The 24592-nt window shown below is 38.2% G+C and overlaps 1 protein-coding gene and 1 long non-coding RNA gene across 6 annotated transcripts in view; one reads left to right on the top strand and one right to left on the bottom strand.

Annotated features, from left to right (window-relative positions):
- MET (MET proto-oncogene, receptor tyrosine kinase) overlaps positions 1–24592 on the top strand; it is a 126506-nt gene that overhangs the window by 64295 nt on the left and 37619 nt on the right. For 4 of the 5 annotated variants that reach the window (XR_013356388.1, XR_013356387.1, XM_077856031.1 and 1 more), the window contains 10 exons: positions 237–410; positions 5502–5662; positions 7758–7860; positions 7972–8108; positions 8785–8946; positions 9895–9994; positions 14131–14349; positions 20077–20223; positions 21858–22014; positions 22218–22358. Coding sequence is in view for 3 of the 5 variants with exons in the window: in XM_077856031.1 (XP_077712157.1) it covers positions 237–410; positions 5502–5662; positions 7758–7860; positions 7972–8108; positions 8785–8946; positions 9895–9994; positions 14131–14349; positions 20077–20223; positions 21858–22014; positions 22218–22358 (1501 nt within the window). In the remaining 2 variants the exon portion in view is untranslated. The remainder of the gene's footprint in view (positions 1–236; positions 411–5501; positions 5663–7757; positions 7861–7971; positions 8109–8784; positions 8947–9894; positions 9995–14130; positions 14350–20076; positions 20224–21857; positions 22015–22217; positions 22359–24592) is intronic. The other variant, XM_077856030.1, reaches the window with a different exon arrangement.
- Positions 1–24592, bottom strand: part of LOC144288524 (uncharacterized) — a 53958-nt gene that overhangs the window by 1704 nt on the left and 27662 nt on the right. The gene's annotated exons all lie outside the window — the stretch shown is intronic.

Here is a 24592-nt window from a genome sequence, read left to right as displayed (position 1 = left end):
GTGTTCCCTGGACAGCAGTGGTCATGTTTATCACATGTGCGCCAACTGTAGAGGAAAGGAAGGAATTTGGGGGTTTTGTTTAAATCACTTAATTACTGTTGCATGACTTTCACCCATAGGTGCCATCTCTGGTAGACTCTATACAATTATATTTACATTTATCTTTGGTGTATTTAGTTTTCACTGAGCAAGCAAACAACCCCTCTGGAAGCTCTCTGCATCACTTTCCTTCACAGATCACCAGGATCCCACTGAATGGCTTAGGCTGTGAGCATTTTCAGTCCTGCAGTCAGTGTCTCTCCGCCCCTCCCTTTGTGCAGTGTGGCTGGTGCCACGATAGATGTGTGCACCTGGAGGAATGTCCCACTGGAGCGTGGACTCAGGAGGTCTGTCTGCCTGCAATCTATGAGGTAGGAATCTGTCAGCTGTCGTGTATGGCTTTTGGTAAACATAAATCCCATTAATGACAAAAATTCACATTCAATTTATTCATTTAGCTGCGAGACACCAGCCAAAGCCCCATCGATCTTCAGGGTTTTCCTTCACGGTGGCCTTTGGACACATCACCCTGCGTCTTGTACCTGAAGTTACTTGCTTCAGTAACTTGTGCTTTGTGAATAAAAGAGCGGGGGTCAGTGAGCAATACTGCTCCCCATTTCCTCATCCTGGGACCCTTCCCTTCTGACTTATCTGACTCACCACCTACGTAATCTACCGTGCCCAGACATGAGCCTCCACCACACACAGAGAGATCTGCTCGTGGCATGATCCAGAATCTTCAGCTGACCCTTGCAAGCTAGGGATGCCAGCCGCACTGGGGTAGACAGGACGGAAAGTTTCTTCCTGTGTGATGGATAGATGGTGGCCTTGTCTCATCACACGTAAGACTAGATAGAGGCTCCTTCCCAGGCCACTGTGGGAGGTGGGTGGACAGTGAACACCTGTTGGTGGCTGTGTGGCTTCCCTCAAAGTTCCTGGACGAGTAAGTACAGATGCAACCGGTGACTATACTAGCATCTATACTCTGAGCCATTTCATTTTTTAGTTCGTTCCAAAACTGTTTACTGAGTGCATGCTATATAGCCGCCCTCTTCTAGACACTAAGGACATGTGTACCAAACAAGACAGAAGTGCCTCCTCCTATTAGAGAATTTAGCTTCTAGCAGAGAGCTCAGTCATAACATTGTGGCCACGCTCCTCAACCCTCTGCTTCCTTATTTGTTGAAGCAGATATTTGGTGCTATGAAAATCTCCATGGCAGTTTTTTTTTTAAATGTCTCGATCCAAATACATTTGTTCTTGAAAATAATTCCCTCATGAGGACCCAGTATGTATTTTCCCTGCCCACATATAGAACAGTTGGACTTTAGTAAATGGCTCTTGTGAAAGACTCAAGTTAAAGGTCTCGGTCGCCTGGTTCAAGCCCAAGTAAACAAAGCGTGCAAGTCAGAACAAGAATCACCACCCCGCCTCCCCCAAGCGCATGGCTGTTTTCGTTTAGTTACGGTTTGGGGCAAGATTTGTGCAGGGTGACTGGATTTTAAACCAAATCATTTTCTGTTAGGTGAAACACAGTTATAAAGACTTAGCTTGATGGGCCAGGGAATAAACTAGGAGATAGTAAGAAAACAGATTCAAATCTATACTGTGGTATATTATGCACCTTTTTAAAAAAAAATTTAGTATATTTTTAAACCACGTGCAATTTTATACTTGTTTAAACATACAGCCTTGGCAATTTGAGACACGAGAAATCTGAACTCAGCAATTCCGCGAAAGAGATATGGAGAGAGTATATGGGGGTGGGGGGGGAGGTTGTGTGCGTGTGTGTACATGCAACGGAGTCACAACAGTTTCAAGAATAGCCAAACTGGTGTTTTAAATACAGAGCAGTTGAGAGCCTGTACGAAAGGAACGTTAAATTTGACCGATGTACTTCCTTCTATTAGTCATGAAAACCATACTAAAATGGTTTTTTTAAGACAATTAAATATTTTAGGATTTTCTGGAACCAGACACTCTCTCACAGTCTTTAAATCTCCCTCTGCCATCACCTTTCCTAACTCCCAACTTTGTGTAGTTGGTGATTTTAAAAGGTTGCGTCGCATCGTGCACAAGTCAGTGAGGCTTGGGCTGTACGGTTTGGAGGAAAGTAGTGCAGCTGAGTCCATAAATCCCTTTCGGTTCATAGTTGTTAGGACGATTTCATGCTGCACTAGACCGTGACATTTAGCATTCTTACTGCAAAAAATAAGACAGATTATTCATCTATTTCTTATCTGTCTTAAACACTGTAGGCACAAAACCCAACTAGTGTATAGTTTTACTTTCCAGTAAATGTGAGTTAACCTGCTTTTCAAGGTACATGATGTTCAGTGGCTGAAATTCTTTGCAATTCCACATGAGAGAGATTTCAGGATTGCAAGCCCATTATTTTGTTTCAAACATGTTATCTGATCTCATACTTAAAGAGCAACGAGAAATGCTTCAGAAAAGGAAGAGCACTTTCCAATGAGTTCTGAATTTATTAAGATAAAATTGTCATATCTTGTCGGATTGAATTCAGGCCCAGTGAGACAATAAAATGGCTTATTAATTGATTGGGAGATGCAGATAAGAAGCAACAATGATATCTCATGGGGCAGCGGGAGTGGGGGCGGGGTCATTCAGGCTACCACCAATAACACGACCACCAATATATTTGTGATTTTTTAACTACTGAAGAGGCGAATTCTTCATTCAAATGAAGAGGGAATTCATTTTCCATGGGGGAGGGGGGTATTGTTTTAGCGTTCTCATGTATTATCTTGGTGGATTTTGAAAGTGTGATCGTTTATACCATTCTCCCCTCTGAAAGGGTGAGAGCTGCTTTTGTGGCTGTTACTCCCCTGTCCAGACAGGTGGGAGTCCTAGCATCTGTGGCTTTATGCTGGACGCTCATTTCCTTCCCACAGAGTTTCCCTGCCCTTCAGGATAGCTCAGAGTGCCAGCTCATTGTTGGTTCTATCCCAGGGTGTGTTGTCCAAGACCGCTTCCTTCCTTTTCCCCTGGAAGAGTGAACATTACCCCATAAGCTAAGAGGGAAACGTTCCCGATGCCCTGCTCTAATATCGCAGCCCAGGGAGGATAGCTAAGCTCAGCTGGCCTTTGGAATCCTGACCAACTGACCAGCAAAGGTTTTAGAACCTCCATTTCTGTCCCCAGCATAGCAGCTGAACAACTCTCAACATCTTTTCTCAAATCATCACCCAATCCATTATATAGGGATATATATATTATATAGGAATATATATAGAATATAGGAAGTAATGATGTATGTAGAGTGACACACTTCAATTTTTATATAGAAAGGAGGGAGGGATCTAAGCGGCAGGGTCAGGCCAACATCAGCCTTAGGCAGCTGTTTTCTATGGGGGAACCTCCTCCTTAAGCAAGGGAAAGGCAGCTATGTGGCCGCCTCAGGCTGAAGACAGTCCAGGAGGCTTAGATGCCTCGCCCTCTCCTACTGGATTTCTGACATTTCTCATTTGCCTAGACTTGGACAAGTAGATGTTTGTGAAGGGCACAGGTGTGTGATGGATTTTATGGGTAAAGCCAAGACTTTAAGGGAATCTGGTAACAAGGGTAAGTTTAAGACTTTGGTTTGGAATTCTTTACTTGGGATGGATGGGAATGTTTCCAAATTTGAATTTTGCTAAAAGCCCTTCTAAACTGTGAAGGAATCACTTTTAGGCTTTTGCTACTTGGCCTTTAGCAAACACCTTTACTGATTTTCAAGTTGCCTCTATGGTGCTGCTGTTTTCCCACCATTGTACTTTACAGCACAATTTACAATATGCGCCCCCCCCCCCAAAAAAAAGAGCATTTCCTTTCTCAATTGTGACAAAGCTGCTGAGGAGAAGCTTATTTTTAACTTGGAAATTTGTTTTGTTTTAATAGATTTAGCCTAAGATCAGTCGTCTTATAGACTTTCATAAGCACCTTTTGCTATCTTGTGTCGCACTGGCCAAAATTTTATTAATGAGCTCAGATCTTACTTTCAACACACCCAAAGTAAACCTGCAATAGGAAAATGAACCTATTTATTTAACATTGAACATGGGGGAGAAAAAAAAAAATCAGTCCTAGCAATGAGATGTAAAATAATGCCAAGAGACATAATTAGAAACATTGCTACATTGGGGGCTCTCTGTATTTTTTTTTAATATCTACTTCTAATAGAAATAATACACTGCATGTATTTATTTAAAATTACATCATTTTTTAAAAGCTGAGTGTGTCAGCCAGCCAGCTGATATATATCAAATGGTGAGCAGATTTAAAGAAAAAAAGGAAAATACCAAATCAGTAATAAATATGAATTAACAAGTATAAAAAATAGATTCATTCATTCATTTGTTAATGCGTAGCACATGGAAGATGATTTATAATGAATAATGAATGAATGAATGGTAGATACATATTGAATACCGTCTCTGTGTTGAGCATCATGATGGCTGCTGAATGCAGCTGTGAAGACACTGGATACCAGAGGTATTTTTACTGTGTGACTTTGTTTTTCTCTGGGTGGGCAATACCTCAGCACAAGGCAGTAGCAAGCACCCAGCTGGTGCACAAAGCGAGACACATATGGGTGCTTGACTCCTAGGGCCCAGGAAAGGTTTTGGTCAGAGTTTGATCTGGAGGCCCATGGAGGAGTTATAATGAAAGTTACAAGAATGTAAAAGTCTGGGCCCAAACTGTGTCTGCTCCACCCTAGAAGATTACCAGATGAATTCACTTCAGACTGGCCCAAGAAGGCCCTCCATTTCCACCCGGGCTGAATCTGCTCTCTGTTCCATCTCTGGATCTCCTGAAAACAACTTATTTCAGCAGCATTTAGTCTTTTTTCTTTTCTTTTTTTTTTTTAAGATTTTATTTATTTATTTGACACAGAGAGAGAGAGAGGGAGAGCATGAGTGGAAGGAGGGGCAGAGGGAGAGGGAGAAGCAGGCTTCCCGCTGAGCAAGGAGCCCCGTGTGGGGCTCCATTCCAGGACCCTGAGATCATGACTTGAGCCAAAGGCAGACACTTACCCGACTGAGCCTCCAGGCTCCCCGAGATTTCAATTTTTTTTTTAGCATCTTAGTTTTTTTTTTTTTAAGATTTTATTTATTTATTCATGAGAGACAATGAGAGAGAGAGAGAGACACAGGCAGAGGAAGAAGCAGGCTCCATGCAAGGAGCCCGACGTGGGACTCCATCCCAGATGCCAGGATCACGCCCTGAGCCGAAGGCAGACACTCAACCGCTGAGCTACCCAGGTGTCCCTAGCATCTTAGTTTTAATATTTGTTCCAGATTCTGTGAAATTTGTGACCTTTTTTTTCCTGCAGTGAAAATTCCATTTTTTAAGACAGTGAAAGAAAAATGTCAGACTGTGGATGCATGTTTTGTTTGTTTCGCACACAAACGAAAGATAATGTCTTGACTTCTTCTTAAACTTTTTGATTGTCCTTGTAGGTTTTCCCAACTAGTGCACCCCTGGAAGGAGGGACAGTGCTGACTGTATGTGGCTGGGACTTCGGATTCAGGAGGAATAATAAATTTGATTTAAAGAAAACCAAAGTTTTCCTTGGAAATGAGAGCTGCACCTTGACCTTAAGTGAGAGCACAACAAATATGTAAGGATCTTAAAATGTTTTGCTGGAATGTGGTTGGAAAACAGGTTCTGTTTTAGAATGAATGCTTGTAAAGACTGTCCCAAATCTCCATGTCTTGAATTAGTAAGTCTTGGTCCTCTAAACATCCTTTGTGGAACTGTTTTGCATTTTGTTTGTGTGGGTTTTTTTTTTTTTTTCAGATCTTATTTATTTATTTGACAGGGAGATAAAGAGCACAAGCAGGAGGAGTAGGATTGGGAGAGGGAGAAGCAGGCTCCCTGCTGAGTGGGGAGCTTTTTGCGGGACTCGATCCCAGAACCCTGGGATCATGACCTGACCCAAAGGCAGACGCTTAACTGACTGAGCCACCCAAGCGCCCAGAAACTGTTTTGTTTTTATTTTTTTATTTTATTTTTTAAAGATTTTATTTATTTATTCATGAGAGACACACAGAGAGAGAGGCAGAGACACAGGCAGAGGGGAAAGCAGGCCCCATGCAGGGAGCCCGACGTGGGACTCGATCCTGGGACCCCAGGATCACGCCCTGGGCCGAAGGCAGGTGCTAAACTGCTGAGCCACTCAGGCGGCCCAACTGTTTTGTTTTTAAACCTACTTACTTACACACCGGGATTTAAAAAGGAGAAAGATGACATTGCTGAGGTAAAGAAAAGAAGAATCCAGCATCTGGGAGTTTTTCAACCATTTTTGTAACATTTCTTCAGAAATTGTTTGGGTAGGTTTGAAAGAACAGCATTTGTTAGAGTTGCTCCAACTTCAAAATCTTCAAATATAGTCTCCAATGGTTTTTTCTATAAAAATCAGTGAACAGGGCAGCCCTGGTGGCTCAGCGGTTTATCTCATATAGCCACTCATCCCAGGAGAGAGCAACACCATACTGATTTTACAAAGGTCGTGTCTGAAGTTCAGAGAAGTGGAGCCTGGTTTAGCAGAGGCAATCCAGAGGGTGAGAGCTCGAGAGGCCTTCAGACTCAACTCTCCTGATCCAAGACACATGCTTGTTCTGCCATTTTCTACGTTCACCTTCTATCAATGTAAATCCCATAATGAACGAGGAATCCAGAAACTTTTAGTTATCGTGTAGTAATAACAACCAAACATTTCAAGTTTTATGGCTATAAAACTCCTATCATGTGGTTATTTTATACCTTGTAGAATTCTTTCTGGGATCACGCAGAGGTCTAGGGACCATAACATCTATTAATGTCGTACTTGTTTGGCTAATGGAAAAACAAGTTCTTTCTAGAAATCTCCCTTGTTAGTTCTTACTCCCTGCTTTATGTGTTAGAGCCTGTAAAAGTAAAACATAATTCATTCTCTTCTTTAAAAAGTTGCTTAATAAAAAACAAATCAGGGATGCCTGGGTGGCTCAGTGGTTGAGCGTCTGCCTTCAGCCCAGGGTGTGACCCTGGAGGCCCAGGATCAAATCCCGCATCGGGCTCCCTGCATGAAGCCTGCTTGTGTCTCTGCCTCTCTCTCTCTCTCTCTCTCTCTCTCTCTCTCTGTGTCTCTCATGAATAAATAAATAAAATCTTTATAAATAAATAAATAAATAAATAAATAAATAAATAAATAAATAAAAACAAATCATATTTATACTTTTTCAGGACTGTAAGATTTTGAATTAATATTCAAAAATAATTCTATGGAAAGTCTGTCACAATTTCATGATTTTTAAAGTAATGTAAATAAACATGTGACATGTGTAACCACAGAAATGTACCTGTTGACATATTTTAATGAAGAGATTTGGTTTATTTATAATTAGCCCAGTATTTCACATGGTGCTGAATTATTTCTTTATCTTAAGTACACCAAGCATTATGCCTACAGTTTTAGAGGCTTAGACCCAGATTATTATAAATTTTTCAATTGGTGAGGTCCACACTGATGATGTTTAACAGTTCCATGTTGTCTGTGTGAAGTGTAATAGTACAGAAGTGGAAATATACGATTTTTAGCCCTAATACCACAAAACCCTGTTTGCTATTCAGAGTAGCCAGCTCACAATTTACAGTTAATGTTCCTTCACATGAAACAGCCAAACTAGAAAATTCCTTTGGATTTGCAATATATTAAACTTTGGGGTTTTTTTCAGGCTGAAATGCACAGTTGGCCCTGCAGTGAACGAGCATTTCAATATATCCATAATTATTTCAAATGGTCGAGGGACAGCACAATATAGTACATTTTCGTATGTGGTAAGTCTAAGCACTATGTTCTCAAGAACTAGGATATTTGTTACTTAATCTATTTAGAGTCATAAAATTAACAAGTTACTTTGTTTTGTTTTGTGCTTATTTCCTATTCAGGATCCTATTATAACAAGTATTTCTCCAAGTTATGGTCCCAAGAATGGTGGCACCTTGCTCACTTTAACTGGAAAATACCTCAACAGTGGGAATTCTAGACACATTTCAATGGGTGGAAAAACATGTACTTTAAAAAGGTGTTGTATATTTATTTTTTGTTGCATCAGTCAAGTAGAATTAGTTTCTATACGTAACAAATCAAGAAAAGATTGTTCTTTTTTTTTTTTGTGGAGGAAAATCAAGTTGTATAGTATTTACTCCTCTACTGACAAAACTTCCTTCTTCCCATATCCATCTACCCTTTTGCTGATTTTTCTACCCTTCCCTTATGCTTATTAATTTCACTTTTTAAATTTCATCTTTCCATCTACCTTCTCTAGTGTTACATGTTAGGATCCTGACTATGCTGTGAGCCGTGAGATTCTGGTGATTGACAATAAATTAAACATTCCCATCAAGATTTGCAATTCCCTAAATCACTTTAGGGAGGTGAGAAAGATGGGGGAGATTGGGTTTAGAGGGAAGTTATGTTTGATCCTTAGAGGTGAAAGAGCTCAGTTTAATCAAGTACCAAAAAGATACTTTAAAAATTACTTAAAATCCCAAATGTTTTGAGGTCTTTGACGGCTTCTCTACAACAAGGCTAGGTTTGGGATCCAGTCAAATGTAAATAGGCCACATTAGAAAGCTTTTTTCTAGACACATCTGGAAATTCTCATTTAGGAGCCAATGAGTGATATACTTTTGATTTATGCATGTAATTCTAAAATATGTATCTAATAGCTAAGGTCAGTTTTCTTAATTTTTTTTCAGTGTGTCAGATAGTATTCTCGAATGTTATACCCCAGCTCAAGCCACTGCAACTGAGTTTCCTATTAAATTGAAAATTGACCTAGCCAACCGAGAGATGAACAGCTTCAGTTACCAGGAAGACCCCATTGTCTATGCAATTCATCCAACGAAATCTTTTATTAGGTAAGTATAATCTTCTGATGGGTATAAAAAAATAATGAACAGGGCAGCCTGGGTGGCTCAGCGGTTTAGCACCGCCTTCACCAGGGCCTGATCCTGAGGTCCCCGGATCGAGTCCCATATCAGGCTTCCTGCATGGAGCCTGCTTCTCCCTCTGCCTCTCTCTCTCTCTCTCTCTCTCTCTCTGTGTCTCTCATGAATAAATAAAATCTAAAAAAAAAATAATGAACATAAGAATGATTTGTCTGTCAAATAGTCCAGAGGAATTGCAGTTTTATCTCTAGCTTTGATGCTGTTCCATTTCTTTTAAAGGCTGCCTTTCTAATTCAGGAGTGAAAACTACATTCAGGTTCTGAGTACGATTTGACTTTATCATTGCTAGGTTCATGCCAAGAAACATTTTATCCTACTCTATTACAGTTTAAATGGATTTCAGTGCAACAGTTAAATGTGGCACCATAGTATTTATTCACGTACATTGTGTAAACGTCAATTCTGTACTAACTTGAGTGCCCAAAAGTGAAATTACCTTTTTCCCTCTATTCTTCAGTGTATTTTTGCTCCGCCTGCTTTAGACACAGCTTTTCCTTATACGAGACTCCTTTTGAGTCAGTATCTCATTGGGCCCAGTTCAGTCTGCCTGTTTCCATTAATCCTGTCTAAGTTCATTTTTCTTGGATTTATTTTTAAAAGTTAAAAAAAAATTCTTTTGCATACTTAGTGAATAAAAAGAAAAATACATTTCTTCAACTTATGAAATAGGAATTTTTAAAAATATTTTCAGTTTCAATAAGTTGTTTCCAAAGAAGAGTGACCATTGAACTTCCATTTGACTTTGGCTGTGACTATAAACTGTAGTCATGACATGTGATGTAATTTAACTTCTTTCTTAAAATACATGGTAGAGAAAGGACCTCTCAATATTGCTATTTTTCTGTTTTATTTTGCCAGTGGTGGGAGCACAATAACAGCTGTTGGAAAAAACCTGAATTCAGTGAGTGTCCTGAGGATGGTAATAGATGTCCATGAAACAAGAAGGAACTTTACAGTGGTAAGTCTTTGAGAGATGGTTGTACTTAAAACACTTCATCTCTGCCTTTACCCCTGGCTTTCAGGATACATAGGACATTTGTGTTTTGCTTTTATTTTATTTTAAATATTTTATTTATTTATTCATGAGACACAGAGAGTGAGAAAAAGAGAGAAAGGCAGACACACAGGCAGAGGGAGGCTCCATGCGGGGAGCCTGATGTGGGACTCGATCCCAGGACTCCAGGACCACGCCCTGGGCTGAAAGCAGACACTTAACCGCTGAGCCACCCAAGTGTCTCTGAGTTTTGCTTTTAATTTTGCTAGTTACCTTCCTTGCAGCACAGGTCAAATAGTCTATTTTATACAGCAACTAAAATTCTCTTGTCTCAGGTTAACGTTATAACATTATAAAATGCACATACACGCACACACACAAAATGTTAGACACAAATGATTATCAACTTGAGGTAGTGTTTTTAAAGATAGTCAACACAGGTAGAAACTACATCATTCCCTATCTTAGTTCAGGATGTTATAACAAAAATACCATAGACTGGGTGGCTTAAGCAACAAACATTTATTTCTCCTACTTCTAAAGTCTGATTAAGTTTAAGATTAAGGTACTAGCAAATCCAAGCATCTGGTGAGGGCACTGTTTCTAATTTGCAGAAGACCACCTTCTCATTTTATCCTCACATGGCATAGAGAGAAAGAGGAAGCAAGCTCTCTTGTGTGTGTGTGTGTGTGTGTCTCTCTCTCTCTCTCTCTCTTTTTTTTTTTTTTTTTTGAGATTTCTTTATTTATCTATTTGTGAGAGAGCGTGTGCACACATGCAGGGGGAGGGGAAGGGAGGGACAGGGGGGAGAGACAGAAGGGAGTGGAGAAGGAGAGAGAGGGGGCAGAGGGGGATCCCTGCTGAGTGGGGAGAACCCACTCGATCCCAGAACCCTGAGATCATGACCTGAGCCAGAACCTGAGATCATGACCTGAGCCAGAACCTGAGATCATGACCTGAGCCAAAGTCAGATGCTTAACTGACTGGGTCACCCAGGCACCCCTTAATTCTCTTTTTATAATGGCACTAACTCCTTCATAAGAACTCCACTCTCATGACCTAATTACCTTCCCAAGGCCCCATCTCCAAATACCATCCTGCTGAGGATTGGGATGACAACATGTGATGTGAGGAGGGGCACAAACATTCAGTCCACAGAATCCCTTTTTTAATGCACCAAAGAATATTACCCTTTTACTCTAATCCTCCAGCAGAATCCTTGTCTTTCTAAGTGGCAGGTACACGTATGTTCTTACATCCCACTGTAAGAACGCTGTTGCTACTGTTCTTCTCCCTTTGTTAGCATGTTATCAAGTAATGAGAAAGAGCATTAGAAGACTGATGTCCTAGAGTGTATGTTACTTGGTATTTCTCCATCTTCCCTTCTTTTATTTGCAAGGTCAATCAAAATTTAACTGAATACCTCCTCAAAAGTGATTGACCTATTTTATGGTCTAACAATTTATATAGATCACATTAAAATGATAGTTTTAGATTAGGCTTTAGGAATGTTGGCGTTATTTACAAGGATTTCATATTTTTGTTGATGTTTTTCTCTAATATAAAATACTATAATCTAGTTGGACTTGTGTGCACTCAACTAAAAATAAAAGTTGTAAGTGCCCCCTCTCAAGCAAGGTCTTGATTGGACAGGTGATAGATTGAATTACAGCACTTTCTTTTAGATTCTCCATCCAATATTTCTTGAAGACTAAAGCCACAGTGTTCTTTAATTACAAAAACCAATTTGGGGCTAGAAATGTCAAGCCAAATCACCAAACAATAAGGTCATCTCCAATGAGATTTTTCTTGACCTTCTCAATCAGCCACATTGCATCACCTCTAAAGTGTATTATTAGATTTTTATCATATTCCTGAGAGATTGTACTCCTGGGAGTCACCGTATGAAGTAGAGAGCTTTAAAACCAATCCCCACACATGGCCACAAATAAAGTTAGAATACCACTGCTATTAATTTAAAGAACATCACTTCTCTGCAGCCAAACAGAACAATTTTTCGTTAACCAAATAAGAATACCCTTTCTGGTGTTGGCATTTGACACTTTGGAAATCTGAGAAATTATTAGTTTATCTAATTCACACTGAACCTGGGTTATTAAAAAAAAAAATAGCTAAGTTTCCTTCCCCTTCACCAGCATTCTGATGACATTTAGAACATCTTTTGGCTTTATTCATTCATTTGTAATCAAACATTTACTTAAAAACCTCGTAGATGTGAGGCATAAGAGTTCCATAACCCAAGGTAGGTTCAAACAATGATAGAAGATAAAAATCTTATCTCTACATGTCTGGAAATGTAAACTTCTCTTGTTTTAGCCAGAAACGGATTATCACAATAGGAATATACATTAGAATTGGACAAGAAGGGAGAATTATATTTGACTATTATTTGTGAGAACTACCTCATAAAGAAATGTGTGTTCCTTCTACGTTCCTTGGTGCTTATAGAATTTGAAGCTGACCATGATAAATTGAACCCATTTATTATTTAACAAATGAAAATTCTTGGCCAGGCCTGATTTCGATACACTGATCCAGCCACAATAAATTTTATGTCCAGCAAACTCTAATCTTTTAAAATAAAAATACTAAAAATAAAATAAAAAATTACCATCTTAACAAAATTAATTAATACACATTATGCCCCAGAAGCCAGCAATTCATTGTATAGTTTTCAAATTCCTTATTGTTAATAGAGAATTATTGTACTGGCAGTAAAACTGTTCATTTCCATTTTTCAAGATGATGCTTTTGGCATTATAATATGAATTTGGTATAAAACTAATATTTTGTTTCTATTATATCTATGTATCTGTGTTCTTTATCTGCTTATAGCATGCATTTTTAAATGTAGGGTAATTTTTTAAAATTATTTTTAGAAGAAAATATCAAATACCCAATTTTGCTTGTGCTTTTTATGTATATCCTGAGTCCTTTTTCTATTGTGGGCATAAGTAATTGTTTTATCTCCAACTCTACTTGTCAAAGAAAAGGAAATCTAAGGATGTTGTTGCTTGTTTGTCTTTTCCTTGGGGGAAAAAATGCAACCATTTAACCTCAAATGTGCCACTTTGTGTAGCTGGTTTAGTCTAAGCACAATCAAGAGGAAACCACATTTTCCAAACTTCCATAAATCAGAATTCCAAAGGGGAAGATTTGAAATGAGAGATGAAAGCGCATGAAATAATAATAGCAGAGCCTTTGTAAAATAGCTTAGGAAAAGATCTACCGATAGAGAATATAGAGTGAGCAAGAAGCCACAGAGCATGGAAGTGCAGGCAGTGAACTTAAGCCAATGGCCTAGGATTTATGTTCCCTACACTGCCATTCAGAGTTGTGTGACCTGGACTAATGACATTAGCTCAAAAAGCTGAGTTTCTTCATCTATAAAATGTGGGTAATCGTAGCACCTATCTGTTAGGACTGTTGTGAGGATGAAATGAGATCAGCCTATAAAGTATTTTGCACAGAACCTGGCACTCAGAAATTCATAGTTTAAAACACACTAATAAAATGACCTGACTGCGTAGCTAATTATAATGTCATCGGTATGGTGTTCACTTGTTGGCATTAGCACTTACCATGTAGCATCACACACTGTGAATAACATTTTAATCTTAATTCTTATTTGAGGGCACTGAGTCTCCTATTAAGGGCTTTGCCCTGATTCTCACAACTTATTTTAAAAGTAAGATGTGAATCAAGGACTTGTAACACACAAAGTCCAGCTCTCACTCTGACATTGGTGTTTCATAAACAAGGAGGCAGTCCCTCCAGGTGACTGTCCTGTCATCTTAAGGAAAATAAAAGTAACAGAGCGAGAGAGAGCCAGCTTCAACTAGATCAGTATGGTTTATCCCAGACTAATGAAGCTCTGTGTTCCTTTAAAGACTGTGTTGTTTCGAGGATTTTACATCTATCATATTTCCAGAAATGTATCCTTCAACATTAGGAAATTAAATGCAGATTTTTTTCAAAAGTTATATATTTTAATTGTCTAAAACAGTGAAACGTAGTAGCTGCTATGGATGTTGTCAAGCTATATTCTGTCTACAGTGAATAATTGTGTCTTACTATAGGCATGTCAACATCGCTCTAATTCAGAGATAATCTGTTGTACGACTCCTTCACTGCAACAGCTGAATCTGCAACTCCCTCTGAAAACCAAAGCCTTTTTCATGTTAGATGGGATCCATTCCAAATACTTTGATCTCATTTATGTACATAATCCTGTGTTTAAGCCTTTTGAAAAGCCAGTGATGATCTCAATAGGCAATGAAAATGTACTGGAAATTAAGGTAAGAAATGCTTAAAAATGCTCTCTTAAATCATCAACTTGAACTTAATTGACTTCATAGCTGTATGAATAGAATTGTTGTACTGGGTCATTATCTTATACTACATCAGCAAGTATCTAAGCTCTGAAAAACAAATCTTTTTGGCAGAAGACTAAAAGTTAAGTATAATCATGGATTGCTTTTTAATGAAGCATTTAAAAATTCCTTCTTGTGTGTGTATTAAAAAGTAGCAAATGTGGGACACAATCTATTAAATAAGCTGCCTGTAATGCATTATCCTGCTGATGTTATACATTTCTCTGGACACCTTAAATGTGCTCACTATAACATGAAAGTAAATGCATCAACTGTAGTTGTGTACTTCCTTGCAATACTTGGAATTTTGTACCTGGGAAAGGTCATCTCTAAGCTGATTTCTAAATGGAGCTGGATTTCCTCTACCGTAGGAATATATTAGCCTCCAAATGTAATTTAATTGGAGAATAACAAATTATCTTTTCTAACCCAGCCTGTTGCAAACAAAGAACACTAAAACCCAGAGAGGCTAAGTGGTTTGACAAGCGGCAAAACAAAGACTAGAGAACAGCTCTCTTATGTCCCTTCAGTCATTTTCACTTCAAGTAGTAATAAAACGGCAAAATGGTCAAGACTTTATTGATAGCCCCAGTCACTAGAAACAGCAAAATACTTCTCTTTCGACATGTTGTTTTAGACATTCAGAATTTTTCTCCTGCAAGATAGCCTGAATGCAAATAGGAACAAACACGAAGTAATAGGATAGTCCTTGTGTAGATATAAGTTTCTGTAGATCGTCTCCATCCAAGTAATAATACATTTCTACTGAAATTTTTCTGCTTTTTCAACAAGATTTTATCTACAGCCAAATTCATGCACACGTTCATACTCATATAAGTTTACTAACCTCGAATTGTGTTTTGTACAATAATTAAGCAAGCCCAGCATGAAATTAAATGTAAGCCTGCTTCAGTGAACAGCATGTTTACCACAGCAAAGTTCTTTCATCTGCTTCTTTAATTAGTTTTAGAAAAGGAGAAAGAGCTTTTATCACTTCTTTTTTTTTTTCAATAAAACTAATCTAGTGTGACCTTTTGCTTTCAACAATTACTGTGTTTGCCATTTGAAAGATTCCATTTGGTTTTCTTGATGAAAACAAAGGTTTATTTGCAAATATTTTTACGCCCAAATAAACTTACTTTTCTGTTTCTCTATCTCTGATGGAAGGATTAGAAATAAGTGGTTCTTTATCTAACCTTCCAAGCACAGTCTTATATGGAAGAGAAAACTTATTTTTCTTTAAATTAAATACCCATTATTCAATGTCCTACAAAATTCAGTGTCCTAGAAAAACACGATTTGACATCATCCTCAGTCTTTCAGTGCTATTCCCACCTTGGTCCAAGGGGTCTCTGGAAATAGACACAGAACACTCTTTTTTTCCTTACATACAGAATGACTCTTTTCTCTAACAAGTATATAACATCTGTCATGTCACAGAGTTGCAGTTTGGTGAGAAAAGGGATGGTTTAGAGGGATTATTTTGGTATCATCATCCCATCTTCTCCCATGGTCCATTTTCCTTTTATATAAGAGGAAATCTAAAGTGTAAGAGAAGATCTGTGACAGCTGTTTAACCCTTTATTAGTGTCTAAAGTTGATCACATTAAAACCTCTGCCTCTCTTGGGACAGAAACAAAGGAGAGCAAAGCATGAGAAAAGAAAAGAAAGAAAAGGCCTCTTCTAGACATGCAGTGAACCGTTTTTATCAAAAGAAAGGATGCCATTTTATTTCATGTTGTGCTTGTCCAATTACCATTCAAAACATGAATGTGAAGTAGGTTTGTATTCCATTGGTGAAAGCTATGGAGAGAGATTTACTCCTTATTGCCAGGGAGAGTTCATGTTCCTCAAGCAGCCATGCATACAAGAATTCCTTGGGTAAAAAGAGATTGTGATAGTCTCCAGCCCTAGTTGTGAGAATTGCCTCAGTCAGCGGTACACCATGACCAAGAGGGTCAGCCAAGTTTGGATTAGTAGATTGTAAAAGAGACCAAGGATCAATCCCTCCTCAAAATGAACCAGAAATCCCATCAATGCAGGAGGAGTTTATGGCCAAGGCTTCATGTCAGCCAGGACCAGCTGTGGACAATGGTCATCAAAAGTAGACGCCTCCTTTGGAAGACACGCCAAGACCCAATGTTTATGTCAAAAGCACCTCACATTTTTGTGGAAGATTAGTTAAGATAGTACTTTGATGTATATTATTTCATTTCAGACTCAAATGGACCTCTGACTTATAGAGGTCCAGTAATGATTATCCCCATTTACAGATAAGTAAACACAGGTTTTGGAAACTTAGGTGATTTGTCTTGGGCCTCCTAGAGAGCAAATAGCAGAACTGGGACTTACACTCAAGTCTCTTGATTCCAAACTTCATCTTTCCACTAGATTATAATGCTTTTCATATCAACTTTCATTTAATGTATACCAAAATACCTTTCATAATAGAGAAACTTTTCTATCATATGGTACATAGATATCTATACAGTTCTTTAGGTGAGATCGTTTGCAATTCTTTAAACAAAATTAATTTTTAGGTATTTGTAGAGCAACCTATATTTCCCCTAATTATCTTATTATATGACATTTTGTACATGAGCATATTTCATGGAAAGTAGAGAAGAACGGTATGTAATGCTGGAACAAAGACTGCCTGACACTGACCTGGGGATTTACGTTATTTTGGAGCATATTGATGTATACGGTCATAGAGATGCTTCAGAGGTCCAGTCTGGAGAAATCAGCTAAAACCAGGAAAAAGGAGGCAGGAAAAGCAGCAGTTTCACAGTGCCCCAACTAGCCAATGAAGAAACCATTTTAATTTTGGTTCATGTAGCTTTTCCCAAATGACCAGGAAATCTCTGCAAATGTGTATTAACATCCTGTGGAACTCAATTTTGAAGCCTTCTGTGAAGGTTCTTTTGCCTCGTCCCAAACTGAGGGACTCCTATCCTCTGGATGAAGTGTAAACCTCCCCGTCCCTGACCCTGTCACCACCAACTCGATGATTGTCTACTTGCCAGCCTCCCTGGACAGTTGCCTCTCTGGGTCCTGCTACCAATCTGCGCCTCACTGCTTTAGGTGGCTTTCCTAGACTCAATCTTGTGGCCACCTGGATGTATGAAACCTCATAACGATCCCTCCTGCTATAATGCTATTTTTCAAAATCTGCCGGTATACTGCCACTCCCATATACTATGTTCTGTGACCAGTTCAGACATGGGTCCCTAGGCCTGAATCCTGGATAGAAACACAGTGTCCCACCTGGCCAGGGTTGGAGATGAAAGGAATAAGGAACATCCTAATAGAACGCATTAGGAGTAATTAGTTTTCACCTTAGAAACATGTTTATTTTAACATTACAGTGAAAAGAAAAAATTCTTGTTCATCTTCATATTCGCAGTAACTAGAATTGTGTCTAACACACAGTAGGTGATAAGTGGATTTTGTATCAAATGGAATTTGATTTGCTTCATGACTTAGTTCCTTTTTGAACCTTAGTTCTCAATGTGTAAAAGCTGGAATGACAATAATACCTGCCTCAGGGGGGCTTTCTTTACAAGATAAAATGAGATAATTATAATTCAGAATTGCTGTATGTGTATAGGGGATTAAAGACCGGAAAGTTTTTTCTGTGCTGCTTTATTTAAAAGAGTATATTACCATTTTAATGACTGAAGAACTCAGCCAATTTGTATGTTCTTCTATTTAGTAATAGTTAATATTAAATAATAAAAAGTAAATTTAAAAAGTTCTGGACATATGCATTTTCCCCCACAACTCCATAAAAATAGGTATCTTTTATTTTATTTTTTGATACGTGTCTTTTAAATGACAAAAAGTACCCTATACCAAAAAAATTTAAAAAGTACCCTATACCTATTTTTATTTTTTTCTGACCCAGGCCCCCTGCGTATAGTAGTGGACAGCCAGTATCACTCTTGTGACATCTTGGATTTCAGACAGTTACACATACAATTGCACATATAAAGCTGATAGTACTTTCTTGTATGTCACAATTTATTGTACGTTCCTTACTAGGCACAAATGAAAAGGGGTTCAATATTAGCTGAGTGCTCTGTTTTTGTTTTAAAGAAGCCTTTATGCAACATCCAAGGAGACCTGTGTCTAAAAGGAGTAGTGGAAGTGCAAACGCGGTATGCTCCTCCCTTCCCCCAGCCTTCGTTATCATCTAAGCCAGCGAGACACATTTTAGTCAATCCCTCATAAATCAAGCCCTGCAGCTCTTTAATCTCTTTTCTTTGTCATTCCCTGAATTCCCTCCAATATGTGAGTGAGTGCCTTACCCCTCCTCAGACCTAACCAACAAGTTGTCATTTGAAGCCCCAAAGTGACCTGTTAGATTTATGTGCTTTTATGTTGAGTTGCCCTGTGTGGCTGACCTGGTTCAACAGCATACACATACTGCCTCTAGAAGTATCTAGAAAATGGAAAGATAGGGTTTGTCTCTATCCATTTTTTCTTTGACTCCAGATTCATGTTAGAAGTATTTTCTTCTAACTTCTCCCAGAATGATTTCCAACCTACCGATCTATTGAAACCCACATGAGACAATGTATATAAAAGCAGTTTACCAAGTACTTAAAGATCACATAAAACAAAGGAGCAGTATGTAGTTATTACTGGCTGCTCTTTGTCCCTAAGAGAAATAAGAGAAATAAGAAATAAGAGAAATGTTTGGTATATTCTCCTTTTAACTTTTAATGAAAAACTGTACTCATTAAGTCTTGATATGAGACGTTGTACCTAATGTTTTCACTTCTTTCCCAAAGCTAATTATTGCTTTCTTCAACAAAATTTTGATATTTTTTAAATGCCTAATAATTACTTCAGTTAACTAAATATGTCAAGTTGCATAATTTTTTTTAAAATCCTCATGTAACTTAGTGTTCAGAATAATGTAATCATACTCCCAAATCACAATGAGGGTCATAGGGCATCCACAGGAATCTCTGTAAAAATGAATTTATATAGAGGATTCAGCTGTACAGGAATGATGAAAAGAAACTACCCAACTCAAACACAAAGGGAATATATTAACATAGATCAATTATTTCAGAATCTCTGGAGATGGGACCCAGGCTTTTGTAAAGCTCTCAATGTGATTCTAAAAGTAAAGCCAAGGTTCTCACTGCATGAGACAGTGTTAGTCCAACAACTCAATCTCTAAGTTTTTGCCAACCATTAATACTCCCTAAAGACATTAATAAGATGATTATGGGTAAGAGGTCATTGGACAGAAGGGTGTGAAACAAAACAAAAATCTCTCCTTTGCTCTAGAATCCAATTTGATGTAAAAGCTTTAGGGGCACCTGGCCAGCTCAGTCAGTAGAATGTACAACTCTTGATCTTAGAGTTGTAAGGCTGAGCCCCACATTGGGCGTAGAGCTTACTTATAAATAAAATCTTTTAAAAAAATTAAGAGCTATATGTTGTGAATCCTAATCAGTACCCCCAAAATGGCCATGCTTTCTTGGAACTATCCAAATTCCCATAAAAGTGAGTATCATAAGATCTTATGCCTTGGCAAACAACATGGCCTATGTTTGCAGTATATTTATGTTCTTTCACAATTGTTGGCATTCCTGCAAAACTGTGAAGTGTTAACAACCTCTTTTTTTCTTTCAGGGAAATGATATTGACCCTGAAGCAGTTAAAGGCGAAGTGTTAAAAGTTGGAAATAAGAGCTGTGAGACTATCTACTCAGATTCTAAAGCCGTTTTATGCAAGGTCCCCAATGACCTGCTGAAATTGAACAATGAGCTAAATATAGAGGTGGGATTCCTGCATTTCTCTCATGATGTAAATAAATGCCAGTGTAATTATGTCACTTTGCAGGCTTAAAATAAATCATTAAAGCTCATTTGTGTGTTGGCTTTGGCTCATCAGCTCAGCCCTGATTCTTAGTTGTTATTTTAGAATGAGTGAGTTTTTGTGGCACTGTCTCCTTCCCAACCCTCACAGGGTGGACCTCAAAAGTCCTTTATACCCACACTCCCTCTCCATCATGCCCCACTTTGGCCAAAATTTATTATAACTCTAAGGAGGGATAAGGGCACATCCCAGAGGGGCCCTCCCCCTACCTCTTAGCACTAGGAGGCCAAAGCCAACATACTGTTCCTCTCCACAGTAATCTCAAATGCATGGACAAAGTAAAATAGGAATTAAACTATTGTATAGTAACTTCTTTCATGTTGCGCCATACAACTCACACATTTAAAGTATACATACAGTTCAGTGGTTTGGGGTATTTTTCTATTAATTTTTAAAGTGGCAAAATACACGTATCATAAAATTTGCCATTTTAACCATTTTTCAATATACAACTCAGTGGCATTAATTACATTCACAATATTGTGCAACCATCACCACTATCTAATTCCAAAACTTTTTCATCACCCCAAACAGAAACCCTAGAACCATTAAGCCATACCGTCATACTCTCTCTTCTTCTTACCCAGCCCTGGGTAACCTCTAATCTATTTTCTGTCTTTATGAACTTGGTTATTCTAAATATTTCATATAAGTGGAATCATACAATATTTATCCTTGTGAGTCTGTGGCTTATTTTACTTACTGTGTTTACATGGTTCACCCATGTTCTAGTATGTGTCCGAACTTCATTACTTTTTTAAGGCTGAATCATATTCCATCGTACAGATATGCCACATTTTGTTTAAGAATGAGTAAATTTTAAAGGGTTCCTGAAGTCTTCTAAAAAGTCATAAAATGGGAGGGGAGGAGAGTTATAAAATGGGAAAGGACAAAAAAAAATTAGAAAGTTTAAGGCTGAATCATGATAACAGAGTTTGAAATTCAAAGGGACCATGAATCCTAAAAAATCATACATAGCATGTTATGATCCAGAAGGATCCTCAAAGATTTCTTTGACATCTCAAAACTTAAACAAAAATATTTTGCAACTTTATTATTCCACCTGATTATTTACCTCTTAGGGGAAATCCTCTCTGCCCCCTACCTGACCCTTTAAGGCAGAGTGAATGTCTTGTGGTGTCTGTTTCTTATCGATCCTTCATAGTTCTAAGGTACATTTCCTATTGTGTTATCACTTACTTATGTGTTTGTCTCTCTTTCTGCAGTTAAGTTCCTCAAGATGAGAAACTGTTTTTTGTTTTGTTTTGTTTTGTTTTAAGAAAAAGAAAAACTGGTTTTTATCTTTTTATCTGGTTACAAGTACAGTCAAGTATCACATCAGTACTTTAGGGATCGGTAGCCCCTAGTTATTTGAACACTGAAGCGGAATTGTGGAATATTTTACCAACTGAAGGCATTTATGGCCCCTTCTTGGACACTAGTAATCAGCTAGCGCTTTGGGTGACTCAGCCTGGGTAGTATATTTTGTATTTATCATGGCTAAATTCTGACTTCTCTGTATTTGTCATTTTTAGTGGAAGCAAGCAGTTTCTTCAACCGTCCTTGGAAAAGTAATAGTTCAACCAGATCAGAATTTCACAGGATTGATTGCTGGTGTTATCTCAATATCAACAATAGTCTTATTATTACTCGGACTTTTCCTGTGGCTGAAAAGGAAAAAGCAAATTAAAGGTGCATTTTTTTGCTGTTGTTACTATTTGCTTTAAGAAGCTGCCTCAAGTATACAGTCATTACAGTTTAAAATTGCCGTAGATTCGTGTGTGTTGTCTTATGTGCAATCCACGAGCCCATGAGTTCTGGTCACTGGGTCAAGGTCTACGAGGACCCATGATAGCCAAGTCTTTAACGAGCTCTTTCTCTCTCTCTGTTTTAAGATCTGGGCAGTGAATTAGTTCGCTATGATGCAAGAGTACACACTCCTCATTTGGATAGGCTTGTAAGTGCCCGAAGTGTAAGCCCAACTACAGAAATGGTTTCAAATGAATCTGTAGACTACCGAGCTACTTTTCCAGAAGGTATATTTCAGTTTATCATTCTAAGAAATACCTATACATATACCTCAGTGGGTTGTGGCATTGTTGTTTATTTTTGGTTTCACCTTCATATTTATATAAAAATTTTAAAAAGAAGTATTTTTATCTTCTTTGGCCAAAGAAGTAATTTAACTTGACGCAGAATTATATGGCTCTTATTTTTAAATGGACTCATGTGTATATTACATTAGATCTTTAAAGTCTTTCAGTTTTCTTCTCACAAAAAAAGGTTAATTTTAAAATCATTTGAAAAAAAATAAAATAAATAAAATCATTTGAGCAAAGGTAAGGTCTTTATCATCTGAGTTCAATGCTAAGAAATTGTGAAGCTCTCTTTAACAACCCAGGAAGAGTTAAGATACAAAATTTATATCTATTTAAATATAAGTGGGCACTGATACATTTTTTTAACTGTTAATCCTCAAGCATTTAAATTATACCTTTAGTATTCTTTTAAAGGATTCTCAGTGAGCTGTAGCTACACAGCCTTTTACCCACCAACATTCCAGGACTTGAATATATTCTGAGTCTTCTCCAATAAAAACCTTCAATTATGCCATTTAAAAAGGAGTGGTTAGCACCATCTGCTTTGCAAAACAGTAGGCCTAATAATGGTCGGGTTAACCAGAGAATTTCACATTGTTTTATTTGAAATCTCCTGGTAAAAGCAAAATGTCTGTATTGTATCTGCTTCATTATCTTTAGAAGTTCCAGGACGTGAGTCAAGTACAAGCACTTCCCTGGTTGAATATTTACCATTGGACAAATAAAATGAGTCACAGATAGTTGAGGGTACTGGAAAACTAGAAATTGCTCATCAAAACAAGTACAAGAGCAATGAGGCACTTAACATTTTAACTTTTTCAACCCTCACTGCCTCATATTTTTGGAAGGTTATATTAGTCTGCAGAGATACATATAAATATTGTCTTGGCCCACATGATTCCATTTGCCCTTGAAGATCCATGCCCTTAACAACATGAATAAATCAAACTCAGTTTATAGCTTTGGAATTTACATCTATTAGTATTTTATATTCACACTTAATAGCTCTAATCTGAGATCATTCTAATTCACAAGTAATTTTTTTTAAAGTTTATTTAATCTTCCTTCAACCTTGTTACTGAACAAACCTCTTTCATCATTGCTAAGAAGCTTGAGTTTCTTTTTTATATATATATTTTAGTTAAATTCAATTTGCCAACATAGAATATAACACCCGATGCTCATCCCATCAAGTGCCCTCCTTGGTGCCCATTACACAATGAAGGCTTGAGTTTCATTGCCTTTCCTTCATTGAAACTGAACCTTCAAGACATGGAAAACTAAAATAGACAAAAGAAGGTCATTGGGAGAGGAGAATGAGGGAATGTGCAGCCAGCATCTAATGAAGAGACAACTACACAGCTTTTCTCTCTACGTCTGGTGGAGACGGCCTCCCCATCGGTCTCTCTTGCAGAATTCTGTGTGGTGTTACAACAGAATCACACATTGGTGGTTTAAATGGGGTTTGGCACGTGTTTGAACTTAGCCTCAAGGCCAGTAGAATTTCTATGCCAGAGGACTTTTCTCCTGTGTCTTAGCAAGGATTTCTCTCAGTCTCTGCGCCCCTGAGAATTTAGAACTCTGATCTCCAGGTGCAAAGATTTGGGAAGTGGAGGTGCAGGAACTGAGCTCAGAGAGGCTTATTTGCATTTCTTCCACTGGGGAAGTTTTGGAGAACCTGACTCTAGGATTAAAGTACCCAGGCACCCAGCTAGGCTTCTTTCTTCCCTGGCCTATCCAACATTCCAGGTACTCTCACTCGAGGTTCTGCATTCTTCCTCTAACGATGCCACTGTCTTATTTCCAGCTAGTTATTGTAAGCAGAGGTGGCCCCCAAAGCTTTTATGGAACCACCGTTAGATTGACTGCTTTAGCCAAATTGATAATAACCTAACTGTCCACTATGGAAAATACTCAAAATGCTTAAATGGGGTCAGGAATAGTCAGAGTACCATCAGCTTTTTTATGCCCCTCTCTCAGTTCTAATTTTCCTAGTCATTTGCACACAAGCTATGGTGATCTTTTGGTGTCAACAGGGACCTTCCCAAACCCTCTCCACTCTTCACAAATTATATACTAATATATTCAACACCCTGCCTAGTTTATCTTCACATCAGTTGCAGATATGATGCCCTCTCCTTCACATGTTTGGATTCCCAGTGGAAAGGGCA

The sequence above is a fragment of the Canis aureus genome, chromosome 18 (assembly GCF_053574225.1).
Source record: "Canis aureus isolate CA01 chromosome 18, VMU_Caureus_v.1.0, whole genome shotgun sequence".
NCBI lineage: Eukaryota > Metazoa > Chordata > Mammalia > Carnivora > Canidae > Canis > Canis aureus.
The sequence above is the reverse complement of the archived record's forward strand: the minus strand, read 5'-3'. Positions and strand labels throughout refer to the sequence as shown.